This window comes from Primulina tabacum, chromosome 14 (assembly GCF_025594145.1).
Source record: "Primulina tabacum isolate GXHZ01 chromosome 14, ASM2559414v2, whole genome shotgun sequence".
Lineage (NCBI taxonomy): Eukaryota > Viridiplantae > Streptophyta > Magnoliopsida > Lamiales > Gesneriaceae > Primulina > Primulina tabacum.
In genome coordinates, this window is record NC_134563.1 from 34,980,594 (window position 1) to 35,000,766 (window position 20,173).

The following is a 20,173-nucleotide window of genomic DNA, read 5'->3' on the forward strand; positions in this document are numbered from 1 at the left end:
GAAATAATTAATTTTTTAGCTGCATTCCAGTAAGAATTATTAATTACAAATAATGGTTTTTCCAGTCTTATCTCAATCAATCTAATGTCATCACATAATTTAAGATAATAATCTATGTTTCGTAGCGACGTAACTAGAGTACGAACATTCAAATTTAACTCGTGATTCGGCACGTAAGAATATCTTATTTTATGAGATTCAAGGGTATGCACATCATGCAATAAATCAATATTTTCTATCTTAATGTCATGTCATATCAGAACTTAAATACAATATTATACTTCGAAATCATGTATTTATTTAAGGATTGAACAAGAGTCCGTGTCAATATAAGTCACCGGAGGAAAATCACTTTGATTTAAACTAGAGTCTTTCTTCCATCTAAACTACGCGAAACGAAACATGTTATTATATGATCGGATATTCTGACAAAAATATTTACTTTTATCACTCACCCCATGTAATAAATAATGCAATACTAGAGGAGACTTTTTCAAAGCAGAACAAGTGAGGTTTCAAAATTTACTAACTTCGACAGATCTTTTCATACCAAAGCATCACATCACAAAAATCACATTTGTACGGTGGATCTATATCCCAATAATCTATATATAAAATGGAAGTTTTAAACATATATATTTATAATGATTAATAAATATTTAAAAAACACTTAAAATTTATATGAACATAAAAACATATTAAAATTAGTATAAGTGAAATAATATATAAAAAAATTAAAATATAACCGTGCTGATGGATGACATTGAAATATTTTTTTATTTGGTCACGACAATCACGGTAGGACTTGGACGAGTTTTTCCAATTGCATAAAAAATACAAATCATTGATATCATGTAATGAAAATTTTTAATGTTTAAATATTATTATATAAAAAATATTTATAATATTATAGATAACATTTCATGAGGATAACAGTTTTCTTCCTATCTAATTGACTTTAATTGAATGAAACTGTTACTTTTGTTTAAAAAATAAAATGTAAAAATTCAAATATTATTTTGCCTATAAAAATTTTAATAATAAATAAATATTTTTTAAAAATCAAAATTCTCGCTAGTTATCATATGATTAAGTTATTTTTTAAAAACAATTTTTTTAAAACGTGTTAAAAAAATATCTATACTAATATTTTATTAAAATGCAAAAACTTGTGTGAGACGATCTCACGGGTCGTATTTTGTGAGACGAATATCTTATTTGGGTCTTCCATGAAAAAATATTACTTTTTATGCTAAGAGTATTAATTTTTATTGTGAATGTCGGTAGGATTGACCCGTCTCACAGATAAAGATTCGTGAAACCGTCTCACAAGACACCTAATCATATATAATTACCTGAAATTTGAATTTTAATCACTATTTTTATTAATTATATCATATTTATAAGATGAATATTCTATTTGAATCAATCATAAATAAATATTACTTTTTATTATATTATAAATATAAACATAATTATTACCTCACGAATAAAAACCATCTCACAACTCTTAGTATATTCAAATTTTTTCGGGCTGAATTTTAAATATATTTAAGTAAAACATCTGTCATTTGCATTTTGTAACATCAGTTTTTCATTTTAACTAAATAAAGTTTTTCTTAAAAAAATTAAATAAATTTCCAAAATTACGGTCACAAATCCGATCATATAATTGCAGTATCACCACACCACCTTCTTCCCAATATTTTTCAATTCTTTTCTTCATAATTTCAAAACTCGACCTCCAGAAATTTCAAATCTTCGTGAAACCCTAACTTCCATTTAAATCGATTCATACACTCGCAGATTAAATTGCATTCTCGCGTTTTCTTGACTCGATCTCCTCCCATTCGATTGGATCTGCTGTTATTGCCTTTTCGATCCACTGGGTTAAGTGATTCATCCATATATTTATCCTAGCGATTCATTTTGGGGAGGATATTCGTTGGAGTCGATGGAGGCGATCGATGAATTGTTTAAGCTCTCCGATTCCATGCGGCAGGCGTCCGCGCTGCTTGCCGACGAAGATGTGGACGAGACGTCGTCGTCTGCTTCCTCCAGACGACCCTCTACTTTTCTTAATGTTGTTGCTATTGGCAACACTGTGAGTATAACATTAATCGGAGCATTGTAAAATTTTGTCTATTTTTTTTTTGGAGTTGGGGATTTGAAGTGGTTCTATCAGATCTCCGGAGCTTGCTTTCTTTGATCCGAAATTTAAGGCTTGTGATTTGGAATCTGGATTGGAATCACTTGATTTAATAATTGATTTTTTCTCGTTGTGTTTGATAGTCTTGTGTTGTATCCATTATCGTTTCATTGAGTTTGGGACACTGATGCAGATCATGAACTTTTGTTTTTGATTGGTCGGAATGATGTGATTCGATTTTTCGTTTGAAGGTTTTGTTGAAATAGTGTGAGGTGATTTTTGTCCTGAAAGATTAATTCATTTAGTTTCAATATTATGTGTTATATATAGAAATAGGAGCGCAAATATTTATGTAGACTCTTTATGATTTACCTACTTGGTTTCTCCAATAAGATTTTCGGTTTTTGCTATGGTTGAAGCGGCAATAGGTGCTCATATCAATTATGAATATCCATTTTTTAATGACTTGGTTGTGATTTGGTGCAAACGATCTGAAGTACTCACAGGAAGCTCAGACATTAACTTGGACTTCTGGTTCTGGATTTTGAACATAGCCATTTGATATCTGAAAATTGATGGAATATATCTCTGAAGTTGTGGAATTTTTAAGATGATGATCTGAGATTAATCTTAGCGGTCCTTAGTTTTCATAACGTTCCTGTGGTCCTGTATGCATTCTTTGTTAACAATGATACGGGATCGTGATGCGTTACATTTGTTATTTGTGCAGCTAACGTTCCCTTTAACTCTTTTGATACTTTCTATATATTTAAGGGTCTTGAATTTTGGGTACGCATGTTGATTCAAGTAATATAAAAATGGTGTCAACTTCATTAGAAGTCGGGGCCTTATGTCATGTACTCATCCCCCCCCCTCCCCCTAACACACACACACACACAAAAGAGGCAGTGTTAGAAAATGTCTATTTTTTCCACAGTTTGTGGTAGTTTAGAGTTACATTCAGGGAAAAAAAATTGAAAAATGGAATTGGACCAAAAAGGCTGTTCAGATGAGTGAAACATAGTGTTCTTTGACAATTGTCTCAAGATAAAGAATGACAACATAGAAACAATAGTTGGTAGTTTGATTAGCCAAAAAGCCCATATATGTTTGATGTGGCTTCAAGTCACATAGAGTTAGCTAGGGACCTGTGGTTGGATCGTGTTCTTGTTTTTCATAATTATAGCTATTCTGTCTTCTTAAGAAGATGAAATATGTAATGAAGAGTTAAATTTCCTGGAAAATGTTATAATTATCTTCTTAAATAGTAAACAAACTGCCTCAACCTGAATATAGGAGTCAGCTGCATTTCTTTTTCTGGATGTAGCAAGGATGCTTTGATAGCATTTAGATCTATATGATTCGACACAATGAAACAGGACACTGGGTCTATTGCAATGTTTCATCAGAAGTTCATGTTTGAAGGATTTTTTAAGCGATTCTCTTTTTCACATTGAAATTTATGTTGTTGCCTTTCAATTTCAATCCTTGAAATATATGCTTTGCTTCTTACGTGTTCTCATGCTGTCAGTGAAAAATACGCTGTTAATGTGATCAGTTTTACCAGGGTGCAGGTAAGTCTGCTGTATTGAATAGTCTAATCGGACATCCTGTGCTGGTAAGTATTTGGTGTATATATGCTTTACTGGATGTAGTGAAATATTTTCTGGTTGTCTATTAATTTCAAATTCTAACTATTTAATCTTGCAGCCAACTGGTGAAGGTGGTGCCACACGTGCTCCAATATGTGTTGATTTAACAAGGGATATCTCGCTGAGTAGTAAATCCATTATTTTGCAGATAGATAGTAAATCTCAACAAGTTTCTGCAAGTGAGGCTTCTAACTGATAAGCTGAACTTTAAGCCTAAAGGAAAACCTTCACAATGCTATGTTCATGCACGAGTAACTTGTATACCTATTCTATCACAGGTGCTCTTCGGCATTCATTGCAGGACAGATTGAGCAAAATTTCGGGAAAGAGTCGTGATGAGATATATTTGAAATTCCGAACAAGTACAGGTGTGCCTGCTCTAAGATTTCCTGGTGTTTATGTTTTTGACTACCTTTAGATGAGGCTACTTGGAAAATTTTAAAAACGTACTTTTTTCTTGTGCATTAGAGAATAAAATATACGAACTTTGTTTAGTATTTTTATGTTCATCAATGATTGCTACGCCAAGTGTCAATGAGTGAACGTTATTTTTTATAAAAGTGTTTTTTTTTAATTATGTTTCTCTGAGAAGAGCTGATGGTGAAATGAGCTGGTTTGACATGGCAATTTGATGAATATACGAGGCTTCAAAAAATATTCATTTTTCTGTTATCACCTCATTGTTATTATTTCTCACACTATTTTAAAATTTTAGTTTGCTCAGTTTTCATTCTTCGATCTTGAGTTTTTGCATTCTGTATAGTATAGTTGATATCATATATGTGATCTTGTTTTGCAGCTCCACCATTGAAAATGATTGACTTACCAGGGGTTGATAGAGGGAATCTCGATGATTCTTTGGTGAGCTGCTTCTAAATCGAGTTTTTTTTAGTTTTCTCTCCTATTTTCTATCTAAACCAATGTAATATTGTCGTTCAATGATATGTTAAAAAATTATGTGGTACACTTCAAATACTTTGACTTTCGTTGGTAGGATGGAGAAGTCTTGAATAATTTGAAGTTAGTCTGAAAAATTGTGGCGAATTCTAAAGAAGTTGTAAAACTAGCTGCAGGTTCTGTTTCAAATCTATTAGAGAGGAAATACCAATGATTTGAGCTTGTGTGATTAGACCTTGAGTGTACCAAACTAAGGGTGGTTAACTTAGACTCTTGGATTTCCATTTTTTTTAGTGGCCTGATGCCCTATTTCTTCATATCAGAGTCAATTTGCAGAACATAATGATGCAATATTGCTCGTTGTAATACCCGCTTCTCAAGCCCCAGAAGTAGCTTCTGCAAAAGCCATCAGAATTGCTAAGGAACTTGATGGAGAATGTGGGTTTGCTGAATTAATTCAGTCTTTTTTAATCAATTCAGTCTTTTTTGAGAGTTTGTGGTGTTTGTATGTTTGTTATTTCTTCACACAAGTAACTATTTTTGGTTTCTGCTTCTTAGGTACAAGAACTGTTGGTGTTATTAGCAAGGTAGACCAAGCATCTTCAGAACCGAAAGTACTTGCTGCTGTGCAGGCTCTTTTATTGAATCAAGGACCTCGAAGTACATCTGATATCCCGTGGGTTGCTTTGATTGGTCAATCTGTCTCTATAGCATCTGCTCAACCAGGGAGCACTGGAACTGATAATTCTCTAGAAACTGCGTGGCGAGCAGAGAGTGAAAGTTTAAAATCAATACTTACTGGTGCTCCTCAAAGCAAGCTTGGGAGATTAGCCTTGGTGGAGACCCTTGCTCAACAGATCCGAAATCGCTTGAAAATCCGCCTCCCAAATCTCCTTTCAGGGTATGCTCCCTTCAAGAGATTTTGATTTTCCAGTAATGTTACAAAAAATTTTATGACTATGGTAATCTTTTGCCTCTTGAACATATTTTTATTTCAAGGTTTCAGAAAGTTGATCACACTTTGGTAGACCTGGTAGATATTGTTTGTTTCTTCCTTTTCTTCTCTTCCCTTATACTTCTTTTTTTCTTCACGCTGAAAGGTTTTTTAACTCTAGCTTTTTTATTGAGACTTCTAAAAGAAAGCAATAATGGCACCCTTTGGGACAAACCACTCCTTTAAATTCACCAAACCCAAAACATATAAGATGTATACTATTATCTTTTTTCAAGAGTTCCTTGTACTGCTGTATTTCAATCTGACGCGTAAAAGATTTCTCGTGCTAGTTTTTTGTTTGATTCCTGATACCGTTGCTTTATTCACATGTATGATTCGTTATTTGGTAGCTTTTTTTACTGTTAATTTTTTAAATCTGAAACTTCTGCAGGCTTCAGGGGAAGTCCCAAATAGTACAGGATGAACTTTTTAGACTTGGTGAGCAGATGGTTCAAAGTTCTGAGGGTACAAAAGCTCTAGCATTGGAGCTTTGCCGGGAATTTGAGGACAAGTTCCTCCAGCATATTACAACAGGAGAGGTGAGACAAGAATTAAGCTGTATTGATCATGTATGGTGCTAAAAGATTTTTTAAGTAGTTAACATAATTTAACATCTTTTGCAGATATACATGTAGATTGCACATCTAGATATTATGAAATTTCATAGTAAGCTACTATTTTGCCAGTAAATATATGCAAAAGATTTAGATGAGTGGAGGGGTCAATTATTATTAACTTTTTTCATGATTTTATGTCAAGCTGTCATAAACCATCTCGTCTTACAAATGAACTTGTTAGGTTTACAACTTTCTGCGATTTTACTTGACTATAATTGTAGTCAATAGCAAGAAGTTTAGTGCTTTTAACTCACAGAGGAAATTATGCCATTGTGTCGAGGGTTTGTCTTGAGAAATATATGATTAAGGATGCATAAATGCTTATTTATGAAACTACTGAAAATTTAGGTATGCTGGTATCTATTACTACTTGAGAACAGTTCAGATTTATCGGCATCTGTTCCGTCTTGTCAAAATAATCGTTAAGGGAAGTATCATCAACCATAATATTTTGCAAAATTTTGGGTTCCTGATGGTTAATAGTTAATACTAACTGGATTTCTCTTTAAAAAAGCTATATCTACATGATTCCTATTTCTGTTACACCGCCAGGTTCTTACTCTCCCTATTTTGCATTTGTATTGTTTGTGATGCTCACTTTTCTCTTGAATAAAATGTTCTCTTGAAGGCTTTATTTGCTTTTCATCTTAAAGAAACTCTTGTTTGTAAATCTTTGTCGTGATTTATTTCTACGTTGCCACCATATGGATTTATGATTCTAGTAAATTACTGTTGTGTGTTTTTGGTCATTCTTATGTATTTTTGATGTTATGATGTAATTTACCTTTTGTTTTGATGATATGCAAATATATTACTATTATCCTATGATTTTTGTTTACTCCATTTTTCCAGGGTGTTGGGTGGAAAGTTGTTGCTAGTTTTGAAGGAAATTTCCCTAATAGGATCAAACAACTCCCTTTAGACAGACATTTTGACATAAATAATGTTAAGAGGGTATGGTCTTTGCCGTCATAGCGTCAATTTTCGCTGAACTCTTGATGTCTGCTCATTGCATTTTTTGAAATTCTGATTTTAAATTGTTGACAGATCGTGCTCGAGGCAGATGGTTATCAGCCTTATCTTATCTCTCCTGAGAAAGGGTTGAGGTCTTTAATCAAGGGTGTCTTGGAGCTGGCAAAAGAACCTTCTCGCTTATGTGTTGATGAGGTAAACAAGTGTTGTCTTTCCATCTTATTTGGCGTGTCTCTCTTCTTGTTTGTCTGTCTCTTTTACTGTCTTTTTCAGTTGAAATTGACCTCATTTTTTGACCACTCTACTAAATTTGACTGCGTAGTTTTTGTTTGATTTAATCTTCAAAATGAATAAATGATGCATGTAACCACTGGATTTCTTATTTACCATAGCCAGTTAATGAAAACATGTATTCCTGCCCATTTTGTCTTCTTAGGCTTCATTTGTTTTTGTACCCACTTTCCGTTCCTTTCATACAATATGGAATTCAGCTTGGTCTTGCTATGTACTTTCTGGTTATTCGTTAGACTTGAAATCTCTGAATAGGTGCACCGGGTGCTTATTGACATTGTCTCAGCTGCTGCGAATGCCACTCCAGGTCTTGGAAGATATCCTACTTTTAAGCGAGAGGTAATGCTTATCAGAAATTCAGTCCCAATCTCTCAGTGACAAGTTTATTAATTTTATTTCATCAGGTCTTTATATCCTTGTTATGTCTAGGTTGTAGCAATTGCCACAACTGCCTTGGAAGGGTTCAAAAATGAAGCAAAAAACATGGTAATTGCACTTGTTGACATGGAACGTGCATTTGTTCCCCCACAACATTTTATCCGTTTAGTGCAGCGGAGGTATGTAAGATAAGTAGCTGAGTCTTTAGAAAATTTCTCCCCTAATTTAGTTTAGATTCTTGAAACTTTTGGATGAAAAACTTATGTACAAGTTTCAAAATTTTTTATTAGTGCACAATGCTTTTGATGTATATTGTTTTGGAGTGATATTTAACATAATTTTCCTATCTATCTTCCATCAGTAGTATATAGTCTAAAGTTGGATGGTTGTTTGCTAGGATGGATAGACAACGGCGGGAAGAGGAGCTGAAAGGTCGATCCTCGAAAAGGGCTCTTGAGGCTGAGCAGTCTATATTAAATAGGGTACACCATGTCTGGAACTGTGTTTTTTCTTGTGTTGGTGAATTCACCTATTCACATATTTTTCTGAATTAAGATCAAATCCTAGTGCACAATATTTTTATCAGAAGCCACTTGAGTCTGGCAGTCCGGATTGAATGGGGTGCACAATATTTTTGAGTTTTTTGTTCTTGTGGTTTTTATAGAAACCGCAATTAGTGTCTCTTTCATAGAAGTGGTTTATTGTTGTTTTATGTAACATGCTTTTCAATGCTTATCATGTGCCCATTCAGGCATCTAGTCCGCAAACTGGAGGGAGCCAACAGAGTGGGGGGAATATGAAATCCATGAAGGATGGTAAATATAATCAGCAAGATAAAGATAAAGATAAAGATGTGCAAGAAGGATCTGGCTTGAAGACAGCTGGACCAGAAGGAGAAATAACAGCAGGTGCAAGCATACAGTTTCCTCAATGTTGTAGTTTTTGATCGACCTAATTATATACTTAATATATCATTCCAAAAATAATAATTATATACTTAATATATTTATATAGGCCTAGTTTGTTATGCATTAAGACCTGTCAGTCCCTTGAAATGGGATATATTTTTAATGACATGTGAATAAATTTGGTGTCGTATAATCCACGAAAGTTTATGGAGATTATATTTGGTTATTTTGTCCTGTTGCTATTTTTCATTTTGATTTTGCATACTTGGTTGCTAAAGTTATGTTGTAGATGGTCCTTCACTTTTTCTGGAACTCAGGAATAGAATTGACTGATACTTGAACTCTTTGGATACTATGGGAAATTTACTTTGAACTTTTGACTTTCAATAAATGAGCTTGTTTACATACAAGTTGGAAGAGGTTTCGGGATTGAGGTGCAGGAAATAAGAACTTTGGAGTCTCATTAGAGAAAAGCTAGCAATCATTGTTCCAAAGTAGGTCTGTTTTACTGCCATGTGTACAATCTGTTCTAAAGGATATATTGAAACATTTCTTGTTTGTGACACATGATTTTGAATTTAAGTTTTTAATCTATGCTAAATAGTTTGACACTGTCGAATGCTGTGGATGATGTATAATATAAAAGTTACTAAATTCTGTCTGTATTGTAGTTTTCTGATTTAGCATCTGTTCGTAATAACCTTTTGTTTTGCAGGTTTTTTGCTAAAGAAGAGCTCCAAAACTGATGGTTGGAGTAAGAGATGGTTTGTCTTAAATGAAAAGACAGGAAAGGTGAGTCAGCTCAGACTTCTGGTTGCCTTCTTGTTTAAGTTTGGTATTTTTCCATTTTGTTTCTTTGATCTTTTTTAATTGTTTTGTGGATTAATATTTCTGCTACTTCAGTTCTGTATATTCAATTATTTTTCAGTTATAATATGTCAATGATTCATTGAACAAGTCCTGTTGTGGTTTTGTTGAGAGAAGATTTGTTCAAGTCTCTCATATTTGAAAAGAAAATAAATCTTTTCAGTTGGTTTTTTTTTGGGGCTGCGTTTAGATAATCTCGTGGTTTCTTATTAGTTGACTCACTCAGTCTCTGAATAAATTCTTTATATGTTCCTGCAGCTTGGATATACCAAGAAACAGGAAGAACGACATTTTCGTGGTGTCATCACTTTGGAGGTAATTATTGGCCTTATATCTCTCTTATGAATGTGCCTTCACTTTTACACCTTTTATTTTTTTTCCCTTGATGTTGTCGGAGTTTGTTTAAATCCTTTAGATTATTCCAGCTATCAAAAGTGCGTGTCTGGCGCAGTCATGTGCGGGCCATGCGCCTAGGCGATGCGGTTGGCAAAACCCCTTAGGTGTGCATGCCTTTGATAGGTCCAAGTCGTGCCTTTTGTAGATATTGGGTGTTTCATTGAATCCATGCTGATCTGTTCTGGATTCTGGTTTAAAAAGGAACCCAGGCCGAGCCCAAACCTGAATTACCCAATCATAAAGCTGTCGATTTTTTGATCATTTATATGTTTAATACATAACCCCCCTATGTGCAGCCACCCTTCTTTCTGTTACGGCAATTATATTCTTCTGTTTTTTTAACAGGGATTAAATTATAATCCAGCGTGAACTCTTTCTTCTCTGTATTCTTTGCAACAACAAAGTCCTAATTTCTTTATAGAATCTAACAGCTCTCTCTTCCTTTACAAAGTCATGTCCATGGTTCTTTGATCTTTGGTATGCCTTACTTCGATAAGACGCACGCCTCGCCTTGTGTCTTAGGCTCCTGAACACCTATGCGTCTTAGTGTGCCTTTTGTCTTTCATTACCATGGGTGACTTGCAAAATAAATTGCACATGTGGAAGATGCTAGAAATTGCAAATGCTGGTCTCACCTGACACAAAAAGAGTAGAAATATTTCCTGATTAAATTCTGCCAATTTTTTTCTTGTATGTCAGTGCCACGGTTACTTGAGTTAACCCACTGTCATGCGTAGATCAACCAAACAATCAGCGAGAAGCTCAAGTTTTATCCCCTGAACATTGGATGAATTCAGGAACACAGATGCTTTGGAAGACTTTGTTGCTAGAACTTTGGAGGAAGTCCTTCCTTTTGCCACATTGGTGTCCAAGGAATTAAACATATTTGAAATTTCAGGAGATATAATAAACTCCAATGGTTTCTTGGTTTGGACCAAAATATATTTTTATCCTATGAGGGGCCCATTAGTGAAATATAATACTTCCCAAGTGGCAAGTAAATCTTATGGGAAAATAGGAGGCAAGTAATTTGATGTTCCTGAAATAATTGATGTTTAATACTAATCAATCTTGTAATATTTGGTTGAGATTACCAGGAATGTAATTTGGAAGAAGTGTCAGAGGATGAAGAAGCTCCTCCGAAGAGTTCTAAAGATAAGAAAGCAAATGGTCCAGTTGCTGAAAAAGCACCCAGTCTTGTATTCAAGATAACAAGCAGGGTTCAGTATAAGACCGTTCTTAAAGGTACTGTAAATATTTTCTTGAACCTCTTGCTGAACTTATTTTCATTGGAGTAACAGATATATTAACTTGAAGCTCATCCATGTTTGCAGCCCATAGTGCTGTTGTTTTGAAGGCTGAGAGTTTGCCAGATAAGGTAGAGTGGTTGAACAAGTTAAGAAATGTTATTAGCTCTAAAGGAGGTCAAGTGAAGGGCGAACCTGGTCCTCAAATACGGCAAAGTCTTTCTGATGGTTCTCTGGTAAGTAAACTTTCATTCTGTTTCAAATTCATGCTGAATGTGTGTTCCTTGAAACTAACAATCAGCTTGATTTTGCTCTGCATTTTCATCTTTTGGGGGCTTATCAAATTTCAATTTTTTACTCCATATGCGCTTGTTTGAATTGTTTTAGGAGTTATGTGGAAATAACCTGAATGTTCGGTTTTGTTTTAGAAAAACTGTAGATGCCAGAATCGCTTAAGAAATTGTTGGATAAGATTATTTTAAAATTTTAAAACAGAATATTTTGGGAATGTAATATAATAATGTAATATTTATTTGATGGAAAATTTAGTCAAAGTACAAATACGTGGTTTGAGAAAAAGAAACTAAAAATGAACTATTCCGAAAACCAAAACAAGGCATGTATGTTGCTGTTGTATGTGCCAATTTGTTCCATTGCACATGTTTACGAATTTTCAGATGGTTGACCTGCAAACAGTTGTCTGTGTTAAATAAAGACACACATAGGGTTCAATTTTGTTTGCCGCATATAGGACACTATGGCGAGAAGACCTGCAGATCCAGAAGAGGAACTTCGATGGATGGCTCAGGAAGTGCGAGGTTATGTTGAAGCCGTTCTCAACAGCCTGGCTGCCAATGTTCCAAAGGTTAGTGTTAACAAAAGCTTTCATTACAGTTTGTTTATCTTAAGCAACATTTAAGTTGCACTATCTTTGGTTTCAGGCCGTTGTTCTTTGCCAAGTAGAGAAGGCAAAAGAAGATATGCTTAACAAATTATACATTTCTGTCAGGTTAGTTTCATTTCCGGTGTCTAATTCGTTTATTGGACAATGCTTCATTTTTTATTTTCTTGATTGTGGTGTTTTTACTTGAAAAAGAGAAGAGAATACAGATGTTCCAATTTCCGAAGCTTGTTCAAATCTATATTGAAACATTTATCAGTTTCTAAACCAATTTTATGCTTCGCAATTTTTTTTCCTTTTATCTCATTTTTTGCTCGTGTAAGTGGTTTGACATCATTTAATTGGAATGATAGTGCTCAAAGCACGGTGAGAGTGGAAGAACTGCTTCAGGAGGATCAGAATGTCAAGCGAAGAAGGGAACGGTACCAGAAACAATCCTCGCTTCTATCCAAGCTTACCAGGCAACTAAGTATTCACGACAATCGAACTGCGGCAGCTTCTGGATTTTCCAGTGAAGGTGGATCAGGTGATTTTAACTTTCAAACTTTTCATCCTTGGGTCAAAATCTAGTTGGAATCAGTGTAGTTTCCTCGAGAAAGCAAACCAGGATATCAACTCACCGAGGCATCTCAAGTTAAAACCGTTTGATGAGTGATCTTCATCTAGTTTCTGTCTCAAAATACTAGTCATGAAAACTTTGATAGGATGTCGTGTTTCAAGTCGTTCTTCTGTCTCTTTTTCAGGCAGTTGGGTTTGTGATGGGAGCTCAACTTCTGTATTTTTGACATCACAATTCCATAATTTCTTCTCCCATTATATCTTCTCATGTGGACGTGTATTTCTTTACCATACTGTGCAGATAGTAGTCCGACTGCTTCTGGCTCGTCACCAGGCAATGACTGGAGAACTGCATTTGATGCTGCTGCCAATGGTTCAACCGAATCATACGGGGATTCTAGATCAAACGGTCACAGCCGTCGCTACAGTGACCCTGCCCAAAATGGTGATGTGAACCCTGGGACCAACTCTGGTAGCCGCCGCACGCCTAACAGGTTGCCACCTGCTCCTCCCGCATCCGGCTCTGGTTATAAGTACTAAATTTGTATGGATAATTTTAGACAATCGATTCTTGCAAGTCTTGTTGGGCGGCCGGTTTATTTAAGCATCTTATGAGCTCTCATCGAGCTCAAATCTTGTTATAGTAGGTATGTAGAATTGGTATACACGTCTTTGTAGATAATATAACCGCGATTAATGTTGTCACATTTTATGGTATTGCAGTCGCTATATATTTGTTTGGAAAAACTTGGTTCTTTTGTTTGTCCGTTTTTGGAGACGACATATGTATTTGTCCTTGATAGAGGATATTATTTTTTCTATACATACATTTTACTTGTCTTGCGGCTGTGTTACGGGTTACTTCTAGTATAGGGCTTCCGAGGGTCTCCAGACTAGTGTAGTTATTCGCGAATTTCTTCTATGGCAGAAGTTTGGTGTCAAAGAGCAAGAGCATTCGAGTTATGAACTGATTTTTAACTGAACGAATGGACTTTGCAAAAGAATAAATAAATAATTAATGAATTTGTGAAATCAAAATTTTCAAATGATAAAAACAATCAATCTTATCGAGTTGAAAAGATATATAAAAAGAATTTTATTTTTCTAATTCGATGCATTAATCTATTCGATTGCTGAAAGCCAATTAAATAATTTGTGTTATTTAAAATTAGGTATTATTAATGAATCAACCGAATTAATCGTCGGACTTCTTGGAAATGTTGATTGAATTGAATTTTTGTACATACAATATACCCCCAGTTTTGTTCAAGGACTGATAACATGTGTTTGGTTCTAATTCGTCAATCACGTTAACAAATTCACCTTGTATTTTTAATGTTTTTATTTATAAGTAATAATAGTATTATTTTATAAGTATATTTGTAAATATTTACTTATTTATCCAATTAATAAAAAAAACATGTTATTAATTTGGTCTTTGTAAAGCTTTGTAATTGCTATACATTATGGGGATATTGTGGTAATTGCAATGCAATATACAAAATTAATCAATCATTTTAAAATCATACCAAACACTAAATATTTTATCACACTCTCAATTATCCTCAATTTTCTTTTTCTTATCACTTTGTATACATCATTCACTTATCTCATGAACAAACGATATCTAATACCAATAACGTGGTTCCTTGCATTTATTACTGGGAAATATATAAAATATATATTCTTGTGTTCCTTGGTATAATATATGACAAAAACATCTTCTTTCTCAAGCTTTTAATATTTTTCACCGGACATGGAATCATTGCAAGTGCAATAATTATTAAAATTTGAGGGGGAGAAAAAGAATCAACATCACGATTTGGTGTAAACCGAGATTAAGATAAGAACTTCCCACAGAATGAGGCAAAAATAAAATATAATCTCTGAGATCTTGACAGATAAGATGGTTTTCGTATATTATATCATTTAGCTATTTACATTGTTTGTATAATTTCCATTGAGTAATATAATTTTGATTTAAGGATTAAAAAAATCAATTATTTAATTGTTTTCATCAATGAGCATGCCTTTTAAAATCAGTTGCAAATCCGGGCATTTTAGGGAGGGAAGGTAGACGACAAGAAAGTGAACTACGAGAAATGTCAAAAATCTATGTGAAATGATCTTACGGATCATACTGTGTGAGACATATCTCTTATTTGGGTCATCCATGAAAAAATATTACTTTTTATGCTAACAGTATTACTTTTTGTTGTGAATATAATTAAAGTTGACCCGTCTCACATATAAAGATTCGTGAGATCGTCTCACAAGAGAACTACTTCAATAAAATTAGAAGGGATAAACTCAATTATGGAGAATTATATATTAAACTTTAATTTTCTTTTGTTGGTTAAAGATAATCATCCTCTTACTACAGTTGTATCCACCCTTTCTTCAAAAGTCAATTTGTTTGATTGGATCTAACAAGCACAATTCACCTAATATTATCCCAACTACTATAACTTGCTTAAAAAAAAAATATGACCGAAGCAAAGATGCAACAACTTATCTGTCTTGCACGCTAGAGACAATCATTAGTTCTTTTGTCCCCATCAAACAACAGCCCTTTTCTTCATTTTCAAGGGAGATCAAAATTTCCAAACAAACTCATAATATTCATGCATTATTTTTCTAGCAACTGATCAAGAAACTTCATCTTCAAATCTTCCCTCCCCTTTCTCTCATTGTAGACGTTGTGGGGATCGACCAAGACTTCTTGGAATTGATTGATCAGTATTTCATTGAAAATTATCGAGAAAGGACTCGAAAACAAGAAAAACACAAGGAAAGAAAACATGAGAGGTAAACCACAACACCCCATTAATCTGAAGATCGTTTTGATTTGCTTTTTATTCCTTTTCTTTCTCTTCTTGATCATAAGAACGGGTTTCTCCTACTCTAAGCAGATTACAACAACACTTGATTCCTCAATCCTACAGACGAATTCGTCTGATGTTCATGAAGAACAATTGCCAACAGATTGTCCAACTCTTCCTTTGCTGCCAACTTGCAATAAAATCACATCTTCTTTAGCACACTCACTAGTTCACTATGCAACCTTAAACATCACTCCACAACAAACCTTCAGTGAAATATCCGTATCCCTAAAAGTACTCGAAAAAAAGTCACCATGCAACTTCTTAGTATTTGGTCTAGGCCATGACAGCCTAATGTGGACATCACTGAACCATGGAGGCCGCACAGTTTTTCTTGAAGAAGACAAATCATGGATCGAGCAAATCCAAAGGAAAATCCCATCCTTAGAATCATACCATGTCGTGTATGACACAAAGGTGACACAAGCCGAAGAGCTCATGGAAATTGGCATGGAAGAAGAGTGTAAAGAAGTGAGTGATCCAAGATTCTCAAAATGTCAACTTGCTTTAAAAGGCTTACCAAATGAAGTGTATGATATTGACTGGGATCTGGTCATGGTGGACGCGCCAACCGGATACTACGATGGAGCACCAGGGAGGATGACTGCAATTTACACTGCTGGATTGATGGCAAGAAATAGGGAAAATGGTGAGACTGATGTGTTTGTGCATGATGTGAACAGGGAGGTCGAGGATAAATTCTCATTGACATTCTTATGCGAAGGATATTTGAGAGAACAAGAAGGGAGATTAAGGCATTTCACATTACCAAGCCACAGGACACGTTTAGGCAGATCTTTTTGTCCATAAAAAACTCATTCAACCCGCTAAATTCTATGCTGCAAAGATATTTCAGCCACTCATTCATCGATGCATGTTGTCACCCGGGGAATTCAAGAGAGAGGTTTTTTTTTCGTTGTATTTGCTGTTTACTTGTCTGCTTGATTAAATGCATCATATTTGATATTTTCTTCATCCCTATTTTATTTTCGACAAAAACATGATATAAATTCTTGTACAGATATGAACTACGCAAACGCTAAAATGTAATACATACCTTGTTCCACTTCGCGATATTAGGGCAATGTAAATGAGATTGCGATGCCAATAGGCAATAGGGCGATGTAAATTTGATACACCATCTCGCTTACGAAGGCTCCCACCCGTGTCCAGGCACAACACTCACCATGCATTTCCCAGGAATACGACAAGAATTTTAATTCCAAAATAGACAGTTATAGTTGGAGAGATATTACATCAGACCAAGCATAACTTCTAGGAGCAATTCATGCATCAAAAGCTTCTGAAATTTGAGGAAAAAACTGGAAACAAAGTGGTCTATAAGCTGTCCAATTCATCGTATAAAGATATTTGATAAGGTATTTGATCCAACTTAAATTAACTTGAATAAAAGATAACCAAAGACTTTAGTTCTAAGAAAAGCAGATGTTAGATGCTATATGTCAAGGCTCGTAATATGGTAAATTTCCTTAATTGTTGACAGCAAACAATTACAAATATGATAAATGTCATCCGACTTCGACTTTTTCGGGCATATGATGCATCAAAGCCATGCAGTGAACCACAGGTAATTTGAAATAAAAGTATCATACTAATCGCCTGTAATAAATCATCATATAGCAATCGGGTAAAGACAATTTTCCACTTGAAGGTGATCTATTATTTTACTTTCCCCGAAACCCATCAGTTTCTTCAAGAAATGTGTAGTCGGTATAGCCTAAAACAGGTTCGGGTGCATAAAACGTCTCCCTTTCATATTTGTTCAGAGGAGCATCAAGCTCAAATCTCTTCGGTAAATCTGGATTAGCCAAGAAATGGCGACCATATGCAACAAGATCAGTACGATTTTCAGCCACAGCTATGTTGCCGTCTTCCCTATCATACCCACCAGCAACAATGAAAGTGCCTTTAAATGATTTTCTCATTGGGGCAAGACTCTCTGGACATTCAGCTTTTACCCCAGCAGATATCATCCTTGGTTCAATCATGCGGCAGTACAGAATCCCATATTTGTTTAAGGCATCAGCCAAATAAAGGCCAAGGGCTTCAGGGTTTGATCTCCACATTCAATATAAGTCGCAGAGGGAGAAAGCCTAATTCCAACTCGGTCAGCTCCTATTTCATCACTCACAGCTTCAACTATTTCAAGACCGAACCAGCAACGGTTTTCCACAGAACCACCATATTGATCAGTTCGGTCATTCGCTTGATCTTTGAAAAATTGTTCTATCAGATAACCATGTGCACCATGGATCTCAACCCCATCAAAACCTGATGTTAAAGTTAATACGTTTGTCAAAGAGCGAACAAATATTTTCCTAAATGGTAGAGAAAATCTGATCAATTTCAAGCAAATCCAATAGCATTAAATAAATTATATGTCAAACAAAAGAATCGCACCAGCTTCTACAGCATTTCTTGCAGCAATCCTGAAATCATTAACAATTTTAGGAATTTCATCTGTCCTTAGTCGGCGTGGAGGGGAAAATGGAGACACATCCACACCATTAGCTCGAATTTGTGTGTTTAATTCCCTATCTGTGCTAGATATAGGAGACTTCCCATTTGGCTGAAATCCTGTAAAGGACACTAAGATCAAAATAATGTAGCATGCATGTAATCCTTTACTTCAATGCTAATGGAGAACATAGTTTGCTACAAGCATAATACATTCAACAACACAAGGCCCAAACAATGTTGCAATCAATGCTTGAGGAATACCATCATCCAGATCATTCCAAATTCGTTCTCTCTCTTTCTTGAGCTCAGAAAACATAGGGGATCAACTACCGGATTGATGCAAATCAAACAATATGGACCTCAATGTAACTTACAGTAACGCCAATGAGAGATAAGTGTTCAGGGAATCACCGGTGCTCGAAACCCTTCCCGTGTGCCAAATCTGGCAAAAGAAGACAGCATATTTGGCATGAACTGCTTCTACTATGGGTTTCCATGCATCAGTTTGTTCCTTTGTCCATATTCCTGGTGTATTTGGATACCTTACATCGAACAAGATTGAGTTCTTAGTAACCGAGATTATCAGAACCGTAGTTCAATAATATTTACAAAAATACAGACTTGACATGTGTTAAGTGTCCCACATCGGTTGGATAAATAACCTTGGAGTTGTATATATGGGCTTGAACAATCCTCACCCCTTGAGCTTGCTTTTAGGGGTTGAGTTAGGTCCAAGTTCCAATCTTAACATGGTATCAGAGCCCGGGTTCCACCGTTATGTGTTGGACTGCCTATAATTAGGCCACCCGTTCTGCCCATAATTGGGTCATTTGTAAACTCCACGCTCCAAATGGGCGTGAGGGGGTGAGAGGATTGTGTTAATTGTCCCACATCGCTTGGATAAATAACTTTGGAGTTGTATATATGGGCTTAAACAATCCTCACCCCTTTAACTAGCTTTTGGGGTTGAGTTAGGTCAAATTTCCAATCTTAACAACATGTAGCTGCCGGGATGGGAGGCAGGAGTGTCATGGGGCAGACAAATATAAGTTTATAAAAAATTATAAACAAAATTTTTATTTCTGTTTGTAAATGCCCCGATGTAAACTTACCCATGAGCTGTGTCAGAAACTCCGGTGGCTTCACTCAAGAGAAAACCCCCTTTGGTTGCTCTTTGAGAATAGTACTGGATAGCATGAGGTTGAGGAACATTATTAAAAGATCTCTGCCTAGTCAGTGGTGCCAAAACAATTCTGCAAACTATAGTTTACAAAATTAGTATTCAAAAGTTCCTACGATCAGCTCTCTGAAATCACTGTCAATTATACATATTCCATCAAAATCACCATACAACTAAGAATCACGCATATAACTCAACAGGGTCTGCTAAAGATCAAATCTTGATGCGTTACAAGCCACATATTCTCAAAGAATAACATTCTCACGTACACAAATCCATGAATCAAAACGAAACTTGGGTGGGATTTCTTGAACAATCGATTTCTACCAGAAGAGAAGACGATGTTTGTCGATTGATAAATAATGAATACCTATGAGAAAGCTGAAAATTTCCCATTTTGTAAGGAGTGAGAAGTGGGATTTGCTGCTTCACTTCTTCCTCCCTCATCTCACTTCCCATATTTGGCCGCATTTCACCCGCCTCACTAGAAAAAAATGGAAGTAAGAACGTGATTTACAACTGCAGAGAGGGTCTTTTTTGGAGAAAATTTCGTAAAATAAAATAGATCATTTTTTAATTAAACAGTTGATCATAATTTAAAAAATAAAATATCTCATGTTTTTTGTGTGCAATTTATATATCTCCACAATCCACTGAAATATGGTGGCAGCCTGAGGAGAGCGAGGAGTCTTTTCACGGCAAGTAACGTGGTAGATAGCCCACGACATTTGATGACTTCGAGAAGAACGTTACATACAATGACTCGTTAGTAGTACAGAAATATTGGTAATTGTAAAGGAGAA

The 20,173-nt window shown here is 35.2% G+C and overlaps 2 protein-coding genes and 1 pseudogene across 3 annotated transcripts; 2 read left to right on the forward strand and 1 right to left on the reverse strand.

Annotated features, from left to right (window-relative positions):
- Positions 1-1,652: 1,652 nt before the first annotated feature.
- On the forward strand, positions 1,653-13,668 carry LOC142524145 (dynamin-2A-like). The gene is made up of 22 exons (XM_075627935.1): positions 1,653-2,104; positions 3,717-3,767; positions 3,860-3,980; positions 4,080-4,169; positions 4,601-4,662; positions 5,022-5,136; positions 5,257-5,599; positions 6,084-6,231; positions 7,162-7,263; positions 7,357-7,476; positions 7,828-7,911; positions 8,002-8,129; positions 8,348-8,432; positions 8,702-8,858; positions 9,574-9,650; positions 9,984-10,040; positions 11,219-11,366; positions 11,456-11,604; positions 12,120-12,233; positions 12,310-12,377; positions 12,623-12,795; positions 13,129-13,668. The coding sequence occupies exons 1-22, from the start codon at positions 1,955-1,957 to the stop codon at positions 13,365-13,367; spliced, it is 2,781 nt and encodes a 926-aa protein (XP_075484050.1). The 5' UTR covers positions 1,653-1,954; the 3' UTR covers positions 13,368-13,668.
- Positions 13,669-15,222: 1,554 nt separating this feature from the next.
- Positions 15,223-16,939, forward strand: LOC142524147 (glucuronoxylan 4-O-methyltransferase 1-like). 2 transcript variants are annotated; one of them, XR_012814845.1, is made up of 2 exons: positions 15,223-16,591; positions 16,765-16,939. XR_012814845.1 is itself a non-coding variant. In XM_075627937.1 (1 exon), the coding sequence occupies exon 1, from the start codon at positions 15,629-15,631 to the stop codon at positions 16,517-16,519; it is 891 nt and encodes a 296-aa protein (XP_075484052.1). In that variant the 5' UTR covers positions 15,225-15,628; the 3' UTR covers positions 16,520-16,740. The 2 variants fall into 2 exon arrangements, 1 of the variants encoding a protein (XP_075484052.1); XM_075627937.1 differs by lacking the exon at positions 16,765-16,939 and having other exon boundaries at positions 15,225-16,740.
- A 391-nt stretch (positions 16,940-17,330) lies between these two features.
- On the reverse strand, positions 17,331-19,941 carry LOC142524146 (putative 12-oxophytodienoate reductase 11; annotated as a pseudogene).
- Between the last annotated feature and the right edge of the window lie 232 nt (positions 19,942-20,173).